Here is a 22796-nt window from a genome sequence, read left to right on the forward strand (position 1 = left end):
TTTCTATGAGCCTTAACTTTTCTTCCATTCTCGCCAGTTTCATTTTCTCCTTTTGCTATTTCAGTTCTTTGCCATACAGTCTTTGAAAATCCGCCCACTGGAGTAACAGATTTGTTCCATTAGAATAGGTCTGGTTCTTCATGACTGTGTTCAAGCTTTAACTCCTCAGTTTAGACCTTCCTCAGATGCCTTCTTTTGTTCCTATAGTGGAGTGAGAGTGAGAGTAGTAAATGAAAACAAAGAGGAAAGGGGGAATTTACCTTATTTTGAATGATATGTGACCATTGAAGAGTTTTGCATCTACCCCCCCCCACTCCCCACCCCCCAAAAAAACAAACAAACAAAAAAACACTTAGCTCTTGAAAGCTCTTGAAAGAGGATTGAGGAAGCACTATAAGGCAAGTGCTGGGACATTATGTGTCTCACAGAAGATGAATAAACAGCTCAATGACAGTTCCAAGTGCAGAATTTCACCTGTGTTTAATTATTTTATTTATTAGTGAGTGACCTTGGACAAGTTATGTAAACTTTCTTGACCTTAGTTTCCTCATCTTTAAAATGATAAGATGAAGATGATAAATCTCCCTTGAAGAATTATGGGATGATTGAATGAGGTAATACAGTGTTGGTGATAAGCATAGCACTTTGCAGATAGTTTAATGGTAAGTTCAGGTTAAGTAAGTGAATATTGAAGTAGGATCAAATTTGACTAGTAGACTTACTCATATCCAATGAAGATTCCTCAAGGAATTGAGTTTTATGAAACCTGTGTAATATATATGTACATTTCAGTCTGGTCATATTCCTACAAAATAATTTTATATAAATTATTTTATCTTCATAGTACTAGTTTAAGTATAAGTTTTAGAACAGAATAACCCTGTTTATATAAATTACATTTTAAAGTTACATTAAACTAATCAAAGAACATTTCCTCAGCATCTTAGAAAATAAATTTAGAAAGTAGCTTTTAAACAGATAAAACACTTGCTACTAAACTGGGCTGCTTAGAAATGAATTCATCCTGAGTGTTGCTTTGCAACAATTTAATTCTTTGTTTATTTATGTATTTGTTTATTGCTGATGTCGAAGCATTCCATAGAAATGTTCAAAATGCCACCTAATCCTTTTAACAAGAAGAATGCCTTGGGAACTTAAGGAAACAGAGCAACTGTGTTCTACACTTCTTTTCAGTTTCTTCTGTAGATGGAGTTTGGTCTCATTTGACTTCATGCTGTTAGAACTAAGATGGAGATTTAAGAGTACAGTAATTGTTAGTTTTTTAAATGGGAATAACTGGCAGATTATTTCAATCCTCTGCAATTTATTTATCATTTGATTTTTAGCCTTAACAACTTTTCCCCCATTTGAGAAAACTCACAAAGGGATATAATAATGCTGCAATTAAGTGACCTAATATTCTGCCATAAGCTCACTATTTATGGGAGAACTTCAGATGGTGATAATTTCTCATTTATTGAATTTATTTATTTTTTGATGATGCTAAGAAAAACAAATACTTTTTTAACAAGTTCACTTAAGCAAAATTTTTAGTGAGATGCTTGGATATTTTACTCTGAAACTTTAAGGATCACTTTCAGAATTATTTCATCTGAAATAGTATTCATTTATGTAGTACTTTTGTTAGTCTGAATGTGTATAATGTTACCAAATACAGAAATGGAAGTTTAAAGAAAACATCTAATGCTTTACTGGGCATATAAATTTTTAGTTATCCAGGTCATAGAACATCACTGGCATTCACAAATGTTTCTTATTTAATAATGTCACGTTGCCAGAAATCCAAATATTTCCATTAAGAGATATAATGCAAGTGCATTTCTTTAATGAATAGTTCATATTTAAAATGTTAGAATGCTTTCAGATGAAAAACACTTTAAATTCAGTGGATAATTATTTTCTCAACAGGCAGTCACTCATTAGCAGAATAATACTGGTAACTGAGGCATTTTTCAAAGAAAATAACGTCTCCTATACTTTCAAGCTGCATATCTTCTAATCTTTAGAATAAGAAGATCCCATTTTCAGTTGCAATAAAAGGACAGCTTGTTTTCAAATTATTTGTTGATTTTGTGAGCCAGCATTTCCGGATTGAGAAAAGTGAATATTGAATGCACAGAGTCTCAATTTGGGTCTGGATTTCTACCTTTAAATCTTCCTCCTAAACTTGGAATTATCACTCTTATCATATGGATGGATGCCTTCATCATCCCAGTCTCTGTCTGAAGTGCCTTTTAGCTGTGATATGGTGAAACTTTGTGTATGAATAAGAACACAGCATCAGGTGCATTTTGTATAAGAAATGCATATTCTATCCCTTTGTGTGTGTTCCTGATACTTCAGTACTTAGGTTTTGAGAGTAGTCTAAAAAGTTTTTAGGACTAGTTATAAACAGTCATGAATAGGTCCATGTTTGTATTTCTTTTTGTGGTTGGAATAATACCATGGTATATTATGGCCTTATTGATTATTTGCATAACATGGAAGATACAACCATACACTCAGCTGTCAAATCGAAATTGAAAATTAAGAATGTTTAAACTTGTAAGGTAATAAGTTTTTTCTCTTTCTTATTAGAGCCAGATTTGTTTCTCTAAAAATTTTTGTTGGAAACTTTTTGCAAAGCACTATGCTTATCACCAACACTGCATTATCTCATTCAGTCATCCTATATATTAAGGAGGATGCAGGAAGTCAATAGTAGGAGCTTGTGCATCTATTTTCGTAGAGAACAAAGATTCAATAATCTGAATTTTTTCATGTTTGGAGTATAATTTTAAAAAATAATTTCTAATATTATCTTCCTTTGTTGCCCATTATATCTATTTATGAACTTATATACATTTAATTAATTTATTTATTTATCCATTTCCCTGAATCCTTCACTTCTAGATTTTAATTTCTTAAGGCTCTTAAGTGTGCTATTTTCATATATGTTTCCCCTTTCCTAATATGGTCTTAAACTTGTCACACAGTAGGGCTTTCTATACTCTTTGAATAATACATGAATAATTTTGCTTGCCAGGTTACAGCATGCGGGATAAGAAATAAATGTCTATATTTATAGAGGTATTTTTATTTGTATTTTTGCCTTAATTTTATTTTAGATGATTGTTGAAGTATAGGATTACTATAATTTTACATAGTGAACTTTATTAAATAATGAATATTTATTGTATATGCTGCTTTAGTTTCTAAAGCTAAGAATATAACAGGAACAGAACAAAAGACCTACCCTCATAAAGGTGAAGATAGACATTAAAGAAATTAACTAAGCAAATACACTGTAATTTCATGATCTGTTTCAATTGTATATATCATCCTGATTCAGTTTGAGCAAATCATATGACTAGAAATTTGTTGATGCCTTCGATATATTTTCTATTTATTGGAGTACAAGTTTTCAAAATAATTCTAATTATCTTCTATATTTCTTTTTTTTTTTTTTAGTTGTTGGTCGTTCAAAACATTACATCTAACTTGATATATTTCACAGTTTGATTCAAAAGGGTTATGAACTCCCATTTTACCCCGTATACAGATTGCTGAATCACATCAGTTACATCAATTACATTTCCATTGATTTACATATTGCCATTCTAGTGTCTGATGAATTCTGCTCTCTATCCTATTCTCTACTATCCCCCGGCCCCTCCCCTCCCCTCTCCTCCCCTCTTCTCTCTCAACCCCCTCTACTGTAAAACATTTCTTCCACTTGTATTATTCTTCCCTTACCCCTCACTTCCTCTTGTATGTAATTTTGTATAACCCTGAGGATCACCTTCCCTTTCCATGCAGTTTCCCTTCTCTCTCCCTTTCCCTCCCCCCTCTCATCCCTATTAATGTTAATCTTCTCCTGCTCTTCGTCCCTACTCTGTCCTTAGTTACTCCCCTTATATCAAAGAAGTCATTTGGCATTTGTTTTTTAAGGATTGGCTAGCTTCACTTAGCATAATCTGCTCTAATGCCATCCATTTCCCTCCAAATTCTATGATTTTGTCATTTCTTAATGCAGAGTAATACTCCATTGTGTATAAATGCCACATTTTTTTTATCCATTCATCTATTGCAGGGCATCTAGGTTGGTTCCACAATCTTGCTATTGTGAATTGTGCTGCTATGAACATCGATGTAGCAGTGTCCCTGTAGCATGCTCTTATTAGGTCTTTGGGGAATAGACCGAGAAGGGGAATAGCTGGGTCAAATGGTGGATCCATTCCCAGCTTTCCAAGAAATCTCCATACTGCTTTCCAAATTGGCTGCACTAATTTGCAGTCCCACCAACAATGAACCAGTGTACCCTTTTCCCCACATCCTCGCCAGCACTTGTTGTTATTTGACTTCATAATGGCTGCCAATCTTACTGGAGTGATATGGTATCTTAGGGTGGTTATGATTTGCATTTCTCTGACTGCTAGCGATGTTGAGCATTTTTTCATGTACGTATTGATTGATTGTATGTCCTCCTCTGAGAAGTGTCTGTTCAGGTCCTTGGCCCATTTGTTGATTAGGTTATTTGTTGTCTTTCTGTCTAATTTTTTGAGTTCTTTGTATACTCTGGATATTAGGGCTCTATCTGAAGTATGAGGAGTAAAGATTTGTTCCCAGGATGTAGGCTCCCTATTTACCTCTCTTATTGTTTCTTTTGCTGAGAAAAAACTTTTTAGTTTGAGTAAGTCCCATTTGTTAATTCTAGTTGTTAACTCTTGCGCTATGGGTGTCCTATTGAGGAATTTGGAGCCCGACCCCACGGAATGTAGATCATAGCCATCTTTTTCTTCTATCAGACGCCATGTCTCTGATTTGATATCAAGCTCCTTGATCCATGTTGAGTTAACTTTTGTGCATGGCGAGAGAAAGGGATTCAGTTTCATTTTGATGCAAATGGATTTCCAGTTTTCCCAGCACCATTTGTTGAAGATGCTATCCTTCCTCCATTGCATGCTTTTAGGCCCTTTATCAAATATAAGATAGTTGTAGTTTTGTGGATTGGTTTCTGTGTCCTCTATTCTGTACCATTGGTCCACCCACCTGTTTGGTACCAGTACCATGCTGTTTTTGTTACTTTTGCTCTGTAGTATAGTTTGAAGTCTGGTATCGCTATCCCACCTGATTCACACTTCCTGCTTAGCATTGTTTTTGCTATTCTGGGTCTTTTATTATTCCATATGAATTTCATGATTGTTTTATCTATTTCTACAAGAAATGCTGTTGGGATTTTGATTGGCATTGCATTGAACTTATAGAGAACTTTTGGTAATATCGACATTTTGATGATGTTAGTTCGGCCTATCCATGAACAGGGTATATTTTTCCATCTTCTAAGGTCTTCTTCTATCTCTTTCTTTAGGGTTCTGTAGTTTTCATTGTATAAGTCTTTCACCTCTTTTGTTAGGTTGACTCCCAAGTATTTTATTTTTTGGGGGGATATTGTGAATGGAGTAGTTGTCCTCATTTCCATTTCAGAGGATTTGTCGCTGATATACAGAATGCATTTGATTTATGCGTGTTGATCTTATATCCTGCCACTTTGCTGAATTCATTTATTAGCTCTAATAGTTTCTTTGTAGACCCTTTTGGGTCTGCTAGGTATAGAATCATGTCATCTGCAAATAGTGATAATTTAAGTTCTTCTTTTCCTATTTTTATGCCTTTAATTTCTTTCGTCTGTCTAATTGCTCTGGCCAGTGTTTCGAGGACTATGTTGAACAGAAGTGGTGAGAGAGGGCATCCCTGTCTTGTACCAGATCTTAGAGGGAATGCCTTCAATTTTTCTCCATTCAGAATGATGCTGGCCTGTGGCTTATCATAGATTGCTTTTACAATGTTGAGGTATGATCCTGTTATCCCTAATTTTTCTAGAGTTTTGAACATAAAGGGATGCTGTACTTTGTTGAATGCTTTTTCTGCATCTATCGAGATGATCATATGGTTCTTATTTTTAAGTCTATTGATGTGGTGAATAACATTTATTGATTTCTGTATATTGAACCAGCCTTGCATCCCAGGGATGAATCCTACTTGATCATAGTGTATGATTTTTTTGATATGTTTTTGAATCCGATTCGCCAGAATTTTATTGAGGATTTTTGTGTCAAGGTTCATTAGAGATATTGGTCTGTAGTTTTCTTTCTTTGAAGTGTCTTTGTCTGGTTTAGGGATCAGAGTGATATTGGCCTCATAGAATGAATTTGGAAGTTCTCTCTCTTTTTCTATTTCTTGAAATAGTTTGAAAAGTATTGGTGTTAGTTCCTCTTTAAAGGTTTTGTAAAACTCTGCTGTATACCCATCCGGTCCTGGGCTTTTCTTAGTTGGTAGTCTTTTGATGGTTTCTTCTATTTCCTCTATTGTTATTGGTCTGTTTAGGTTGTGTATATCCTCCTGACTCAATCTGGGCAGATCATAAGACTTAAGAAATTTATCTATGCCTTTACTGCCTTCTATTTTGTTGGAGTATAAGGATTCAAAATAATTTCTGATTATGTTCTGTATTTCTGAAGTGTCTGTTGTGATATTACCTTTTTCATCCCATATGCTAGTAATTTGGGTTCTCTCTCTTCTTCTCTTCATTAGCATGGCTAAGGGTCTGTCGTTTTTATTTATTTTTTCAAAGAACCAACTTTTAGTTTTGTCAATTTTTTCAATTGTTTCTTTTGTTTTGATTTCATTAATTTCAGCTCTGATTTTAATTATTTCTTGCCTTCTACTTCTTTTGCTGTTGTTTTGCTCTTCTTTTTCTAGGATTTTGAGATGAAGTATGAGATCGTTTATTTGTTGGTTTTTTCTTTTTTTAAGGAATGAACTCCAAGCAATGAATTTTCCTCTTAGAACTTCTTTCAATGTGTCCCATAGATTTCGATATGTTGTGTCTGTGTTTTCATTTAACTCTAAGAAGTTTTTAATTTCCTCCTTGATGTCTTCTAAAACCCATTGATCATTCAGTAACCTATTGTTCATTCTCCAAGTGATGCTTGATTTTTCCTTACTTCTTTTATCATTGATTTTCAGTTTCATTCCATTATGATCAGATAAGATGCATGGTATTATCTCTACTCCTTTATATTGTCTAAGAGTTGCCCTGTGACATAATATATGGTCTATTTTTGAGAAGGTTCCATGTGCTGCTGAGAAAAAAGTGTAGCTACTTGATGTTGGTTGGTATAGTCTATATATGTCAATTAAGTCTAGGTTATTAATTGTGTTATTGAGTTCTATAGTTTCCTTATTTAACTTTTGTTTGGAAGATCTGTCCAGTGGTGAGAGAGGTGTGTTGAAGTCTCCCATGATTATTGTATGGTGATCTATTAGACTCTTGAACTTGAGAAGAGTTTGCTTGATGAACATAGCTGCACCATTATTTGGAGCATATATATTTATGATTGTTATGTCTTGTTGTTGTATGGTTCCCTTGAGCAGGATGACGTGTCCTTCTTTATCCCTTTTGATTAACTTTGGCTTGAAATGTATTTTATTAGATATGAGTATGGACACTCCTGCTTGTTTCCGCAGTCCATATGAATGGTATGATTTTTCCCAACCTTTCACTTTCAGTCTATGTATATCTTTTTCTATAAGATGTGTCTCCTGTAGGCAGCATATTGTTGGGTCTTGTTTTGTGATCCATTCTACTAGCCTGTGTCTCTTAACTGGTGAGTTTAAGCCATTAACATTTAGGGTTATTATTGAGATATGGTTTGTTCTTCCAGCCATATTTGTTTATTAATGTTACTAAACCTGATTTGTTTTCCTCTTTGATTACTTTCCCCCCTTTACTGTCCTAGCTCCCACTGTTGGTTTTCAATGTTATTTTCCATTTCCTCTTCCTGTAATGTTTTGCCAAGGATTTTTTGAAGAGATGGTTTTCTAGCTGCGAATTCTTTTAACTTTTGTTTATCGTGGAAGGTTTTAATTTCATCTTCCATCCTGAAGCTTAATTTCGCTGGATACACGATTCTTGGTTGGAACCCATTTTCTTTCAGTGTTTGAAATATGTTATTCCAGGATCTTCTAGCTTTCAGAGTCTGTGTTGAGAGATCAGCTGTTATCTTGATTGGTTTACCCCTAAATGTAATCTGCTTCCTTACTCTTGTAGCTTTTAAAATTCTCTCCTTATAATGTATGTTGGACATCTTCATTATAATGTGTCTAGGTGTGGATCTCTTATGATTTTGCACATTCGGCGTCCTGTAGGCTTCTAGGATTTGGGATTCTGTCTCATTCTTCAAGTCTGGGAAGTTTTCTCGTATTATTTCACTGAATAGATTGTTTATTCCTTTGGTTTGGAGCTCTGTGCCTTCCTGTATCCCAATGACTCTTAAGTTTTGTCTTTTAACGTTATCCCATAATTCCTGGATGTTCTGCTCATGGTTTCTTAGCAGTCTTGCTGAGCTGTCTATGTTCTTTTCAAGTTGAAATACTTTGTCTTCATTGTCTGATGTTCTATCTTCTAAGTGATCTACTCTGCTGGTAGTATTCTCAATTGAGTTTTAAAGTTGGTTTATTGCTTCCTGCATTTCTAGGATTTCTGTTTGTTTGTTTTTTATTACCTCTATCTCTCTGTGAAATTGATCTTTTACTTCCTGGATTTGTTTATGTAGTTCCTTGTCAATGTGATCTTTCATTGTCTGATTTTGCTGTCGCATGTCTTCCTTGAGACTCCAGATCATCTGTAGCATGTATATCCTAAACTCTCTCTCTGACATTCCCTCTTTTGCAGCTATTACCTCTTCTAAAGTTGAGTTGACCTGCGTTGTTTGTGGTCCTTTCTTTCCTTGTCTTTTCATACTGCTCGCGTTTCTTTCTGCTTGTTTTTGAAATTTTCCTCCTAATTATTTATATTGCTCTTGTATAGTTGAAAAATCTCCCTTGCAGGGCGGGTAGTGGCTGTGCTCCTCCTCTAATTGGGGTGATCTGTGTACCGCGCTGGCAGGCTGCTAGGCCTGCTCTGCCGGTTGTTCGAAGGTCTGCCCACCCTGCGGGTGCGGGTGGCGGCTCTGTTCTGCCCCCCACTCCAATTGTGGTAACGTGACTACCACCCCCTCGGGGTCGTTGGGCCTGATCCGGATGCGGGCGGCTGCTCTGCTCTACCCCTACTCCAATTGGAGTGACGTGTCTACCATGCTGGCAGGCCTCTAGGCCTGTTCCACTGGTGGGTCTCAGGTCTGCCTGACTCTGGCAGTAGGGGGGGTTGTGGGTCGAGAGTCCTTTGGTCCTTACGGTCACACCCACGAAGAGATTTTGAAGTGTCCCGGTTGTTCGCCAGGTGGGCGGGGCTGTTAGCAGAGCCCGGAGGGCATGGCCATGTGCTGGGCCATGCGGGGACCCTTCTAGCTGAGTTGGGCCGCTGGGGGCCGCCTGAAGAGCGGGGCAGCTGCGTTTGCGTGGCTAAGATCCGGGCAGGTGGTGTGGCTGTTCGCAGAGTGAGAGCAGGGCCTCCCGGGAGAGCCGGGATGGCGGGGGCATCTGCCGGTTTGGGCTGCCATTCCGCTCCAGGCCACCGCCGCTTTCAGAAGCTGCTTGTGGCTGCGGGATTGGACCTCTGCGCCCACCGGGGGGGCCACCTGTAGAGCCGGGCAGTTGCGGCTGCTTGGTTAATGGCCAGGCTGTTGTGGCAGCCACTTGCAGGGTGGGTGTGGCGGCCGCTCACGGGCCTCCTGTGAGAGCCCGGTTGGCGGGGCTGTCTGCTGGTTCGGGCAGGGCGGGCCAAGCCGCTCCGGGTGCCGGCCGCTTGCAAAAGCGGCTGCTGGCTGCAGGACTTGACTTCTGCACCCGCAGCGGGGCCACCTGTAGAGCCGGGTAGCTGCGGCCACGTGGTTAAGAACCGGGCAGGTGGGGCAGCCACTCGCAGAGCAAGAGCTAGGCCTCCCGTGAGAGCCTGGATGGCAGAGGCCGACTGCCGGTTCGGGTGGGGCCGGGCAAGCCGCTCTGGGTGCTGGCCGCTTGCAAAAGCGGCTGCTGGCTGCAGGACTTAACTTTTGCACCCGCCGCTGGGCCGTCTGTAGAGGCGGGTAGCTGCGGCTGGGTGGTTAAGAACCGGGTGGGTGGGGCGGCTGCTCGAAGAGGGAGAGCTGGGCCTCCCGTGAGAACACGGATGGCGGAAGCTGACTGCTGGTTCGGGTGGGGCGGGGCAAGCCGCTCCGGGTGCTGGCCGCTTGCAAAAGTGGCTGCTGGCTGCAGGACTTGACTTTTGTACCCGCCACGGGGCCGTCTGTAGAGCCGGGTAGCTGCGGCTGGGTGGTTAAGAACCGGGCAGGTGGGGCGCCTGCTCACAGAGCGAGAGCTGGGCCTCCCGGGGGAGCCGCTTGCAGGAGTAGCTGATGGCTGCGGGACTAGACCTCTGTGCCCGCGTGGCCGGCCAAGATCCACTTCTCTGAGACAAACTGTCACTACCAATAAACCTACCAGTTCACGGCAGCTCTCCTCTTAAGGGAATTTTGCTAGAAGTTCCTCGGTAGGTAGGCTGCAGCTGTTCCAGTGGGTCTTTCTTATCCCATTAAAGTGGAGACATTGGAATCGCTGCTTCCTCGCCGGCCGCCATGTTGGATCCCCTCTTCTATATTTCTGTAGTGTCCATTGTGATATTTCCTTTTTCATTACGGATGTTACAAATTTAAGTTTTGTCTCTCCTTCTTTTCGTTAGCAAGGGCTAAGGGTTTGTCAATTTTATTTATTTTTTCAAAGAACCAACTTTTTGTTCTGTCAATTTTTTCAATTTTTTTGTTTCAATTTCACTGATTTCAGCTCTAATTTTGATTATTTCCTGTCTTCTACTGCTTTTGGTATTGATTTGTTCTTTTTGTAGGGTTTAAGAGTAATATTAGGTCATTTATTTGTTGACATTTTCTTCTTTTAAGGAATGAAACTCAGTGGAATGCCTTCATTGTTTCCCAGAGATTTCAATAAGTTGTATCTGTGTTCTCATTCACCTCTAAATTTTTTAAAATCTCCTCCTTGATATCTTTTGCAAGCCCTTGTTCATTCAGTATCATATTATTTAGTCTCCAGGTATTGGAGTAGCTTTTGTTTCTTATTTTGTCATTGGTTTCTAGTTTCATTCCATTATGATATGATAGAATGCAGGGTAGTATTTCTACTTTTTTATATTTGCTAAGTGTTGCTTTGTGGCATAGTATATGGTCTATTATAGAGAAGCGTCCATGTGCTGCTTAGAAGAAAGTATATTTTCTCATTGAAGGATGAAATATTCTATATATGTCAGTTAAGTCTAAGTTATTGATTGTATTATTGAGTTCTATAGTTTCTTTGTTCAATTTTATTTGGAAGTTCAATCCAGTGGTGAAAGAGATGTGTTAAAATCACATGAGAAGATTTGTTTGATGAATGTAGATGCTCCATTATTTAGGGCATATATATTTATAATTGTTAAGTCTTGTTGGTGTATGGTTCCCTTGAGCAGTATGTAGTGTCCTTCTTTATCCCTTTTGATTAGCTTTAGCTTGAAGTCTACTTTATTTGATAGGAGGATGGAAGCCTCTGCTTGCTTCCACAGTCCCTGTAAGGAGTATGATTTTTTCCTAACCCTTCACCTTCAGTATGTGGATATCTTTTCCTATGAGGTGAGGTGAGTCTCTTGAGGGCAGCATAATGTTGGATCTTTTTTTTTTTTTTTAAATCCAATCTGCTAGTCTATGTCTTTTGATTGGTGACTTTAGACCATTAACATTCAAGTATATTATTGAGACTTGATTTGTATTCCCAGCCATTTTTATATATTTTTGGTATTTAACTTGACTTGGTTTCTCCTCTGATTATTTTTTCCTTTAATGGAATACCTCCCATTGCTGATATTCATCATTATTTTTCATTTCCTCTTCGTGGAATATTTTGCCGAGAATGTTCTGTAGTTCAGGCTTTCTAGTTATAAATTCTTTTGACTTTTATTATCATGGAAGATTTTTATTTCATCATCCAATCTAAAGCTTAATTTTGCTAGGTAAAAGATTCTTGATTGGCATCCATTTTCTTTCAGAGATTGGTATATGTTGTTTCATGATCTCCTGGCTTTGAGGGTCTGGGTTCAAAATCTGCTGAGATATGAATTGGTCTCCCCCTATATGTGATCTGATTCCTCTCTCTTATGACTTTTAAGATTCTATCCTTATTCTCAGTGTTAGGCATTTTCATTATAATGTGCCTGGTGTAGATCTGTTGTAATTTTGTACATGTGGTATCTTGTAAGCCTCTTGTATTTGGTTTTCCAATTCGTTCTTCATGCTTGGGAAATTTTCTGCTATTATCTCATTGAAGAAATTATGCATTCCTTTGGCTTGAAACTCTGAGCTTTTCTCTATCCCAGTAACTCTTAGATTCGGTCTCTTGATGCTGTCCCATTATCCTTGGATGCTGTCCCATAATTCTTCTTCTCTTCATGGTTTCTTACTATCTTCACTGTGTGATCAACTTTATTTTCCTGATTGTGTACTTTGTCTTCATTATTAGATGTTTTTTCTTCCAAGTGATCTAGTCTGTTGGTTATACTTTCTGTTGAGTTTTTAATTTGTTTTATTGTTTTTTTCTTCTCAAGGATTTCTGACTGGTGTTTTTTTCAGAGTCCCTTTCTTGAAGTAATCTTTTGCTACTTGTATTTGCTCTCTTATCTCTTTGTTGGAGTACTCAATTTTTGCCTGCATTTGCTCATTTAGGTCATTCTTTAATTCACAGATAATTTTAATTATGAACCTTCTGAACTCGTTCTCTGACATTTCATCAACTTTGATGTCCATGGTTTTTGTTATTGTAGTATCCTGGTTTTTGGGGGTCACTTTTATCCCTTGTTTTTTCATGTTGTCTATGTTTCTTGCTTTTTTACAGTGTGGATCTGAGATATTATGGTTTCTACCCTGTATTCTTGTAGTATCCATGCAGATTGTCTGTACCTCACCTTGGTGTTGGGCTTCTAGACCCTACTTGTGTCCCTCAATGTATGTTACTGCAACTTTAAAGGTGGTAGCGGCAATAGCCAAGGTAACTTGAGATAATTGTGGAGGTGCCCCAAGATTGATGCAATGTCTTACAGAGATTGATCTGGAAGGGTGGGCCTTACAGTGTCTTTGGGATGCCTGTTCTGAGATGCAGCTGCTTCTAGGTCCTGCCTATTGTCAAAAAGGTAGGGGCTACTATGTGGGGTAGGTATGGCAATGACTGCCGTGTCCCAAGATGGAAGTGTGTTAGGCTTGGGCTCCCAGGTTGGGAGGGGACGAACTCGGAGCAACTCTGGACCTGGATTGTGCAGAAGTTGGTGAGGGCAGATCTGGTCAGGACCTTACCTCCTGGGGTAGTCTGCTGATCTGAATGGGTGGTCCTGTGCCAGAGGCTGGGCTCCTGTGGGTGCCTGCAGTTGCAGGATGGACCCGGGCCTACTCTGAGCCTTGGTCCTATGCAGGCTGGTGTGGGTGGATCTGGGCCAGGCCTCTCTGTTACATATTTTTACAGAAAAATTCAAGAAACACAGAAGTGTATAAAGTAAAAAGTAGAAGTCTTTATCACTTTCCTTTATTCATCACCCAATCCTATTAGTATCATGCTATGTGTTCTTTCAGAAGCAGTTTGTTCTTTCTCTTCTTATTAAACAAAAAACCAAAGAAAAATTCACTATAATTAAAAATTTCTTTTATTTTCTTTAAAAGACCAAAGGCTGGACTTATCATACCTGTATGCTCTACATGTATGTGCATACATACATAAAACTAACTGTTTGTCCCGTAATTGCGGTACATACAGGCTAATTACAGAAGAAATTGCTGTAATTTTTCTTTCCCATTAACAATTTAAAATATATTGCAGGAATCATGTTTGATCCTCTGTATTTAGCCCTTAGATTTTTAATTGTTTTGTGTTCATATATTGATTCTTTCTGAATAAATTCTTGGTGTAAGTATCCTTTTGATTAGTGTGGAAATAGTGGTTATAATGAAGTTATGTTTTTTTAGGTTGTTGAATATGTGTTTGTGTCCTCTCCGCTAGGATTCTCAGTGTAGGTAAGATAGCTTCCTGGACTAGCTTCCCAAGAATCTCACAGGCCTCTTTCACACTGACAAAGATTAGGGTTGTGGGGAATGATTGAAGCTACAAATGAGCCTGTGATATCTATTTTTCACATATGCTCATGGCTAACTTTGTAGGGATCTATCTCTTAATGTTCCTTATTTACAAAATGAGAAAGATAATGATAATCTACTTCAGGGAGCATTGTTGAGCATTAACTAATATAATATGTTTATTATATACTAATATATTTAGAGATATTTTGCACTGCTATTTCTATTACTCACTGATGCTATTGCTGACTTGATTTCCTTAGTTGTATTTATACATCCATCCTTCATAGTAATAATGCTATAAGCCTAATAGTTTCCACTAGTATCTGAGGCTAGTGTGGCTTAGCAATGTGCCAGGCCATTTAGGGTCCAGTCTTTGTCTCTACCTTTTCTCTGACTGACATCATTATTTTTTGTTTTTATTTCCTACTCCTTCAATTGGCAGAATATCATTTAGTTATCCTGATGACAAGAATATTATTTAATATGTATTAAACTCTAGAGTCTCTGATTTTTTTTTTGTGAAAGCTGTGCTGATAGAATAACATAGCATAAATTTTGGGGGGTAGAAAGTAACAAGGCAGCCTACATTGTAGTCTTTATATTACTTGAGGGACATAGAATTGGATCATGGGAAGTTAGTTTGAATGTGCCTCAACTTCTGGGTCCAAGAGTCTTATTATGTTAACTATTTCCTGAAGCACACTTATTTCAGCTATGGGCACAAGACGATTTATTTGGTTATAATTTTATACTGTCTCAGTATGATATTTTTTAATCTGAGAACATTTCCTTTTTCTTCTCCTGACACATCCATTTCTGTCATTTTGCCTCTGTTATTAAGTTACTGACTTTTTCCCCCACGTGGTATCAGGTATGGTTTAGGGAAGACTAATACAGACTAATCCAGAGAGGACTGACTATATGATAGATCTTTATCTCTTAAGGGTCTATTTTACCTTTCTTTGAAGTTTGTAGTTATATTCAGAATGATGAAGATATTCAGTAGAAGTCATGATGATTCCTGAATATTTGAGGACTTACTATGTTCAAAAAGTTTGTTGCAACCATAGTTGAGTGTCAAGGGTTAGTAGGCTAGTATTGAATTACAACAATGAGCAAGAATGTTAAAGCCCAAGAATGAAGGGTTTTGTCAGTCGAATGAAAGGGTTAAGTCTTCATCCCATGGTAGTACCAATACTAGTAGTAGTAGTAGTAATAGTAGTAGTCAGTAGTAGTAGAAATAGTAATACAAGTATTTATAGAAGTTGTAGGAATAATAGAGATTATGATAATGAAATTTTAAAAAATTATTGAGCCCTCTTTGGGTTCTAGACACTGTTATTTTTCCAGATTATTTTAATCTTCATAGTAATCCTAGAAAACAGGAATTGTTACTATCTTGACTTTACAGATGAAGACTCTGAAACAGATTAAGTAACTTATTCAAAACTCACAGTTTATAGAGTCAGATTTCTATTGTGTAGTATTCATTACAATTGTTGAACAAACACAACTAATAATATTTATGTAGGTTTTGTGTTAAGAAGTCAGAATTCAGCCAGATATGATTCTGAAGCTGAATTATTAGGTGTTACTAAATTAAAAAATAAAAGGATGCAAGTAGAAAAGAATTCCAGAAAATGAAGCTATATTAAGAAGAAATTAAATAGATGTTTTTGGGTTATATTGATTTTTAAATGAGAACCATAGCAGAACAGTACATAGTAAATGGATAACAAATTTCAATTATTATAATAATGGTTTGATAGTTAGAAGGAAAAACAATAGTGGCTCTAGTCTTTGTTTCCATGCTTTACAGAAAAATACACAAATGTCCATATGTATATAACATTCTGTACCTCATATTTTCTTGGGGGAAGAACTTCAGATAAACAAATAAATGGAATAGGGATATAACTGAAATTTTCCTCTTGTTATAACTTCACTATTCTATGATCTGTGCTATATTTGCAATTAATAAGAAATACTATGTCTTGACTTTTTTCCAGTGAATACAATGAATGACTTTTATGAAAAGAAAATGACTAGGCAAGTTAGAAAACTGTTATAAGCAAGTGTTCTCACAAAGTTGCTGAAATAGAAAAAAACAAAAATAGCTCTTTTTCTGAAACTTTATCTGATAGAAATAATTATTTTATTTTGGAGCAGTTTGGTCCGGTATTCATTTTGGAAGGGAAATTTTAAATTGACTATCTCCAAAGACATGAGAAATTCCTGTTGTGCGTTTTTGTTTATTTATTACGGGATTTTATAAGATACATGGGGTTATTAAGTTATGTTTCAGGGTTATTTTAGTATGTATAGAAGTATGTATATATATATATATATATATATATATATATATATATATATATATATATAAAACTTTTATTTCTTTTGAAAATGCTATTGTTTCTCTTTCTAGGTTACCTTGTTTGGTAAAACAGTATTAATAATGAAGTCATCTCTGAAGTAGTTTCTTATGTATATCCATATGGTAGGATGGATTTCTTTTAGGTCTGTTCAGAGAATTCCTATTTGGCTTGTTATTAGTAATTACAACCCTAGTCACTTTCTTCAGGTCTGTTTTATAGATAAGAGTTCCCTAGTTTAAACCTATGTTGTGTTCTTCCCTCAGTGTATTATCTTATATTTCTTTACATTAAATCTCACCTTAGACCTGTCCTTCCACATCCCCAGTTGTCCATATCCATCTGTGTACTTGATTGATCTTCTTTTCTTTTTTAGTCCATCCTAGTGTTGTATCATCTGCAAATTTGATCATACTCGAATTTACATTCTTCTTCAGCTCATTAATGCGTTTGGTAGACAGAGTGTATCTCTATCTTTGTCCCTGTGAGAATGTGCTGGTTTATACTGCTAGATATTCTTGTTTGTAACTATATTGATAATAAGTCATTGTTTCCATCCCATGATAGAATTCTTTATATACTATCTCTAGCTCTTGCTTTCTGGATGCTCCTACGTCAATTTTTTTTTCTTTTAAGATAACAGATAAAGATCATTATGTTGTATCATCTGTGCTATTGCTTACTTTAAAAAAGAAGAAGGAGGAGGAGGAGGAGGGGGAGGAGGAGGGGGAGGAGGGGGAGGGGGAGGGGAAGGGGAAGAAAGTTACTCAACCTGGGAAAATATGGTTTTTAAATAGAAAATTTTCAAAAGTTTTTATCAAATATTAGTACTTTAAATATATGTGTAAAGATATTTTGTAAGTGTTCTCTGAATTTTTACTTTCTACCATGGAAAGGGATCTCTAGTTTATTATTTTTCCTATAGCAGCAAAGTGGATTTAAACATATCTATGCATTTTTTTTTTTCTGAATGTGGATTTTACTTTCAGGAAATTTCTCTTCTTCAAACGTGGTTTCCTAGTTAGGGGAGATAATGCTAAGTGAAGTTAGCCAATCTCAAAAAAACAAATGCTGAATGTTTTCTCTGATATAAGGAGGCTGATTCATAGTGGGGTAGGGAGGGGGAACATGGGAGAAATAGAGGAACTCTAGATGGGGCAGAGGGTTGGGAGGGGAAGGGAGGAGGCATGGGGTTAGAAATAATAGTGGAATGGGATGGACATCATTATCCAAAGTACATGTATGAAGACATGAATTGGTGTGAATATACTTTGTATACAATCAGAGATGTGAAAAATTGTGCTCTATATGTATAATATGAATTGTAATGTATTCTACTGTCATATATAAAAGAATTAATAAAATTTTTTAAAAAGGTAGTTTCCTAGGTGATACTATTTATTTATAATTTTCAAAGCATGATGTGGAGCCTTTAAATTCTTTTTTTCTTTATTTTCAGGAAAAAGAAGAAGTAGATGGGATATCAGTAGGTGCTATACTTTCTGATTATCAGCATGCTCGAGTACAAAATGTGTAAGAAAACATTATTTTGTCCTATAGTTTTAAAGTATTTGTATTTTAAGAATGTGATTGAGGGACTAGGAGTATAGCTCAGTGGTAGCGCATGTGCTTAATCATGTAGAAGGCCCTGGGTTCAATCCTTAGCACCACAAAAAAAAAAAAGACACAAAAAAATAGAATAATTATATCTAATAATAATCAAAATAATAGAATAATCATATCCAAATTATAAATACATTATATATCCCCTGTGGAATAAGTGTGTACATTTACAAAGTCAGATTTACCTTTTTCTGTTCCTAAATAATTTTTTTTAATATTTATTTTTTAGTTGTAGTTTTTATTTTATTTATTTTTATGTGGCGTTGAGGATTGAATCCAGGGCGTTACAAATGCTAGGCAAGTGCTCTATCACTGAGCCACCACCTCAGCCTCAGTTCCTAAATAATTTATAATTAAAAATTTAGATAGATTTTAAGTGTTTTGTTGTTGTTGTTGCTGCTGTTTGTTTGTTTTTTGTGGTGCTGGGAATCAAAACCAGGGTTTTCGTTGGACATGATAACTAAGCACACTACCACTAAGATACATCCCCATTCCTGCGACAGATATTTTAAGTGGTAGACACTATCTTGAAGTTTTCCTCCTTGATTTAGTATACCTATTTCATCTCTTTTTTTAAATATATATTTTTTAGTTATAGGTGGACACAGTAACTTTATTTTATTTTTATGTGGTGTTAAGGATCAAACCCAGTGCCTCATGCATGGTAGGCGAGCGCTCTGCCTCTGAGCCACAACCCCAGCCCTTCATCTCTTTTACTTTACCATCATTTGTAATAAAAATCAGGAGCAAATAAAAGAAATGCAGTACATTTTAAAGAAAAAAAAATGCTTACTGAAGAATCTCCTTCTTTTTGCTCTATAGAATTTAGTTCTTAGCCAAAAATATTCATGTGATTGAAATACCTACATATGAATTCATGCTGATTTCAACACATTTTTAAATTGTTGCTCTCCTGCAGGTTACTCAGTCTCCCTCCAAGGGATGTAGCACTACTAAAACATAAGGGTAAATTTTACTATTTTTTAATTATTTAATGTTGGTTTTGTAAAAAAAAATTATAGTCTTTATGGATAATTATATTAGCAAAAAAGAAAATGTGTACTCCAGTATTTGAGAGTCTTGATTTGAAATAAATTACTATACCATTCAAAAGGATAAATAGACGTAAGATACAGACTATATTGTGTAGTAGTTTTTAAGTTTTACAAACATTCATATTGTTTCATTAAAAACATGTATACTGATAGGCTTAAACATTTAAAGTTTATTTTTATTTGATTTCGAATTTCAGGCTAAAAATGAAGGTTAAAAATGAAAAATGTTAAAGTAAATGTGGGGAAAGCATATGATGATCTCTATTTTAGGAGTATTTCAGGATCTCTGGGCATTGTAGGGTGGAGGTGGAGGAAGATGTCAAATATTCTCCAGAATTTTGAGAGTGTTTTTCTTAAAGTTCTGTATGCTTGCATTTGAGAACGCTGATCTACAGATGAAAATGGATCACGTATTCCTTAAGCCATAAGTTAGAAATATTATTCACTGCAATTTCATGACATTTTCTCTTGAGAATTACTTAGTTTACAAATTAATGTTATTAGTAAGTTCAAACATAACATGAGTTAGTAGTTATAGGGTTGACATCTCCAAAAGTTAGAAAACAAATTAAAATGTGTACCTGATTAGGAAGCTGCATACACACACTCCGACACACACACACACATGAATGACCCATGATTGAGGGCAAGACTTTCTCAAAACATAGTTCAAGTATACTTCAACACATGGTTTATGACCATATTTTATATCATGAAGCATTTCTGCAGTAATTTTAACCTCAAAAATTTTAATGTGGTGTATCTGGGAGACCATTGATCTATACATTCTGTTTTTAATTACTTTATTTACAATTTATAATTTGTGTTACATCAGCTTATTTTCTTTTTATATCTTTTTAAAAATTTATTTAATTATTCTAATTTGTTATACATGATAGTAGAATGCATTTAATTCATAGTACACATAATATATAGCACAAGTTTTCATGTCTATGGTTGTACACAAAGTAGAATCACACCATTCATGTATTCATACATATATTTGGATAATGTTGTCCATTTCATTCTACCGTCTTTCCTACACCCATGCCACCTCCCTTCCACTTACTCCCCTTTGCCCTATCTAAATTTCATCCATTCCTCCTATGCACCCTCATCCCCATTATGGATCAGCATCCTCGGAGCAGAGAAAACATTGGGCATTTGGTTTTTGGGAATTGGCTTACTTCTCTTAGCATAATATTCTCCAACTCCATCCATTTACCTGCAAACGCCATGATTTTATTCTCTTTAAATGCTAAATAATAATTCATTTACCACATTTTCTGTATCCATTCTCTACTAAAAGGTATCTAGGTTGGTTCCGCAATTTACCTGTCCTGAATTGTGCAGCTATAAACACTGATGTGGCTACATCACAATAGTATGCTGCTTTTAAGTGCTTTGGGTCTAAACCAAGGAGTGGGATAGATGGGTCAAATGGTGGTTCCATTCCAAGTTTTCCAAAGAGTCTCTGTACTGCTTTCCATATTGGCTGCATCAATTTGCAGTTCCACCAGCAATGTTGAGTGTTCCTTTTTCTCCACATCCTCACCAACACTTATTGTTGCTTGTATTCTTAATAGCTGCCATTCTGACTGGAGAGAGATAAAATCTTAGAGTAGTTTTGATTTGCATTTCTCTGATTGCTAGAGATGTTGAATATTTTTTCATGTATTTATTGATTGATTGTATATTATTCTCTGTGAAGTATCTGTTCAGTTCCGTAGCCAATTTATTGACTGGGTTATTTGTTTTTTCAGTGTTAAGATTTTTGAGTTCTTTATATATCCCAAAGATTAGTGCTCTGTCTGATGTACATGTGGTAAAAATTTGCTCCCATTCTATAGGCACTCTGTTCACCTCACAGATTGTATCTTTTGCTAAGAAGCTTTTCTGTTTTAATCCATCCCATTTATTGATTCTGGATTTTATTTCTTTCAGTATAGGAGTCTTATTAAGGAAGTTGGGGCCTAATCTGACATGATGAAGATTTACGCCTACTTTTTCTTCTATTAGGTGCAGGGTTTCTGGTTTAATTCCTAGATCCTTGATCCACTTTGAGTTGAGTTTTATGCATGGTGAGAGATAGGGGTTTAATTTCATGTTGTTGCATATGGATATCCAGTTTTCCCAGCATCATTTGGGGAAGAGGCAATCTTTTTTCTAATGTATGTTTTTGGAACCTTTGTCTAATATGAGATAACTGTAATTGTGTGGGTTAGTCTCTGTGTCCTCTATTCTGTACCATTGGCCTACAAATCTATTTTGGTACCAATACCATGCTATTTCTCTCAAGTATAGTTTAAGGTGATGCTGCATGCTTCATACTTTTTGCTAAGGATTGCTTTAGCTATTCTGGGTCTCTTATTTTTCCAGATGAATTTCATGACTGCTCTTTCTCTTTATATGAGGAATGTTATTGGGATTTTACTTGGATTTGCATTAAATCTGTATAGTGCTTTTGGTAGTACAGTCATTTTGACAATATTAATTCTGCCTATCCAAGAACAAGTGAGATCTTTCTATCTTCTAAGATCTTCTTTAATTTCTTTAGTGTTCTGTAATTTTCATTATGGAGATCTATTTTGTTAAATTGATTCCAAGGTATTTTTTTTCTTTGAAGCTATTTTAAATTGGGTAGTTTTCCTAGTTTCTCTTTCAGAGGATTTGTTGCTGATGTATAGAAATGCCTTTGATTTATGGGTATTGATTTTGTATCTTAATACTTCGCTAAATTCATTTATTAGTTCTATTAGTTTTCTTGTGGAATTTTTTGGGTCTTCTAGATATACAATCGTATCATCAGCAAATAGTGATAATTGGAGTCCTTCTTTTTGTATCTGTAGGCTTTTCTTTCATTTGTCCAATTGCTCTGGCTAGAGTTTTAAGAACTATGTTAAATATAAGTGGTGAAAGAGGGCATCCCTGTCTTGTCCAGTTTTTAGAGGGAATGCTTTCAATGTTTCTCCATTTTGAAGGATATTGGCTTGGGGCTTAGCATAGATAGCTTTTACCATGTTGAGATATGTTCCCATTATCCCTAGTTTTTCTAGTGTTTTGAACATGAAGAGGTATTGTATTTTGTCTAGTGCTTTTTCTGCATCTATTGATATGATCATATGGTTCTTATTTAAAGTCTGTGATGTGATGAACTACATTTATTGATTTCTGTATGTTGAATCAACTTTGCATCCCTGGGATGAATCACACTTGATTGTGGTGCATCATTTTTTGATGTGTTTTTATATTCGATTTGCCAGAATTTTATTGAGAAGTTTTGCATCTATGTTCATTAGAGAAACTGGTCTGAAGTTTTCTTTCTTTGATGTGTCTTTGTCTGTTTTTGGAATCACAATGATATTGGCTGCGTAGAATGAGTTTGGAAGTGTTTCCTCTTTTTCTTTCATGAAATAATTTGAGGAGTATTGGTATTAATTTTTCTTTGAAGGTCTTGTAGAATTCAGCTGTGTATCCATCTGATACTGGGCTTTTCTTGGTTGGTAGGCTTCTGATGGTGTCTTCTATTTCATGGTTTGAAATTGATCTGTTTAACTTGTGTATATCATCTTGATTGAGTTTGGGCAAATCATATGATTGTAGAAATTTGTCAATGTGTTTGATATTTTCTATTTTATTTGAGTATAAATTTTCAAAATAATTTC

At 36.1% G+C, this 22796-nt stretch overlaps 1 protein-coding gene across 17 annotated transcripts in view; it reads left to right on the forward strand.

The window, feature by feature from the left end:
- The window catches only part of Dph6 (diphthamine biosynthesis 6), a 415070-nt gene that overhangs the window by 79564 nt on the left and 312710 nt on the right, over positions 1-22796 (forward strand). For all 17 annotated transcript variants that reach the window (XR_013438851.1, XR_013438852.1, XR_013438858.1 and 14 more), the window contains one exon: positions 17913-17986. Coding sequence is in view for 8 of the 17 variants with exons in the window: in XM_078049870.1 (XP_077905996.1) it covers positions 17913-17986 (74 nt within the window). In the remaining 9 variants the exon portion in view is untranslated. The remainder of the gene's footprint in view (positions 1-17912; positions 17987-22796) is intronic.

This window comes from Ictidomys tridecemlineatus, chromosome 5 (assembly GCF_052094955.1).
Source record: "Ictidomys tridecemlineatus isolate mIctTri1 chromosome 5, mIctTri1.hap1, whole genome shotgun sequence".
NCBI classification, from domain to species: domain Eukaryota; kingdom Metazoa; phylum Chordata; class Mammalia; order Rodentia; family Sciuridae; genus Ictidomys; species Ictidomys tridecemlineatus.